Source organism: Egretta garzetta, unplaced genomic scaffold (assembly GCF_000687185.1).
Source record: "Egretta garzetta isolate BGI_Z169 unplaced genomic scaffold, ASM68718v1 scaffold1741, whole genome shotgun sequence".
NCBI lineage: Eukaryota > Metazoa > Chordata > Aves > Pelecaniformes > Ardeidae > Egretta > Egretta garzetta.
In genome coordinates, this window is record NW_009258641.1 from 27,095 (window position 1) to 27,322 (window position 228).

Below are 228 nucleotides of genomic sequence, written 5' to 3' on the forward strand. Positions count from 1 at the left end.
GTGGAGAAAGCCCAGGTACGCTGCCGGGAGCCCAAGCGCCTTGCTGGGGGCTCTGCCTCACCTCGGCCCCCCGCCTCGGGGTGCTGCTCCCCACCTCGAGGCCGTGGTGCCCTGACCGTGGGGGGGGATGTCTGTGCCCTCTTCACCTCCGCAGGAGGCCGCGTCGCTGATAGCGCAGAGGGCGGTGAACCCCCGGGACATCTTCAAGCAGAGGGAGAAGTCGCTGCC

The 228-nt window shown here is 70.2% G+C and overlaps 1 protein-coding gene across 1 annotated transcript in view; it reads left to right on the plus strand.

The window, feature by feature from the left end:
- The window catches only part of LOC118453325 (drebrin-like protein B), a 15,542-nt gene that overhangs the window by 11,549 nt on the left and 3,765 nt on the right, over nucleotides 1–228 (plus strand). Inside the window, exons 5-6 of the mRNA XM_035903743.1 lie at nucleotides 7–15; nucleotides 155–225. Of these exons, the coding sequence (XP_035759636.1) occupies nucleotides 7–15; nucleotides 155–225 (80 nt within the window). The remainder of the gene's footprint in view (nucleotides 1–6; nucleotides 16–154; nucleotides 226–228) is intronic.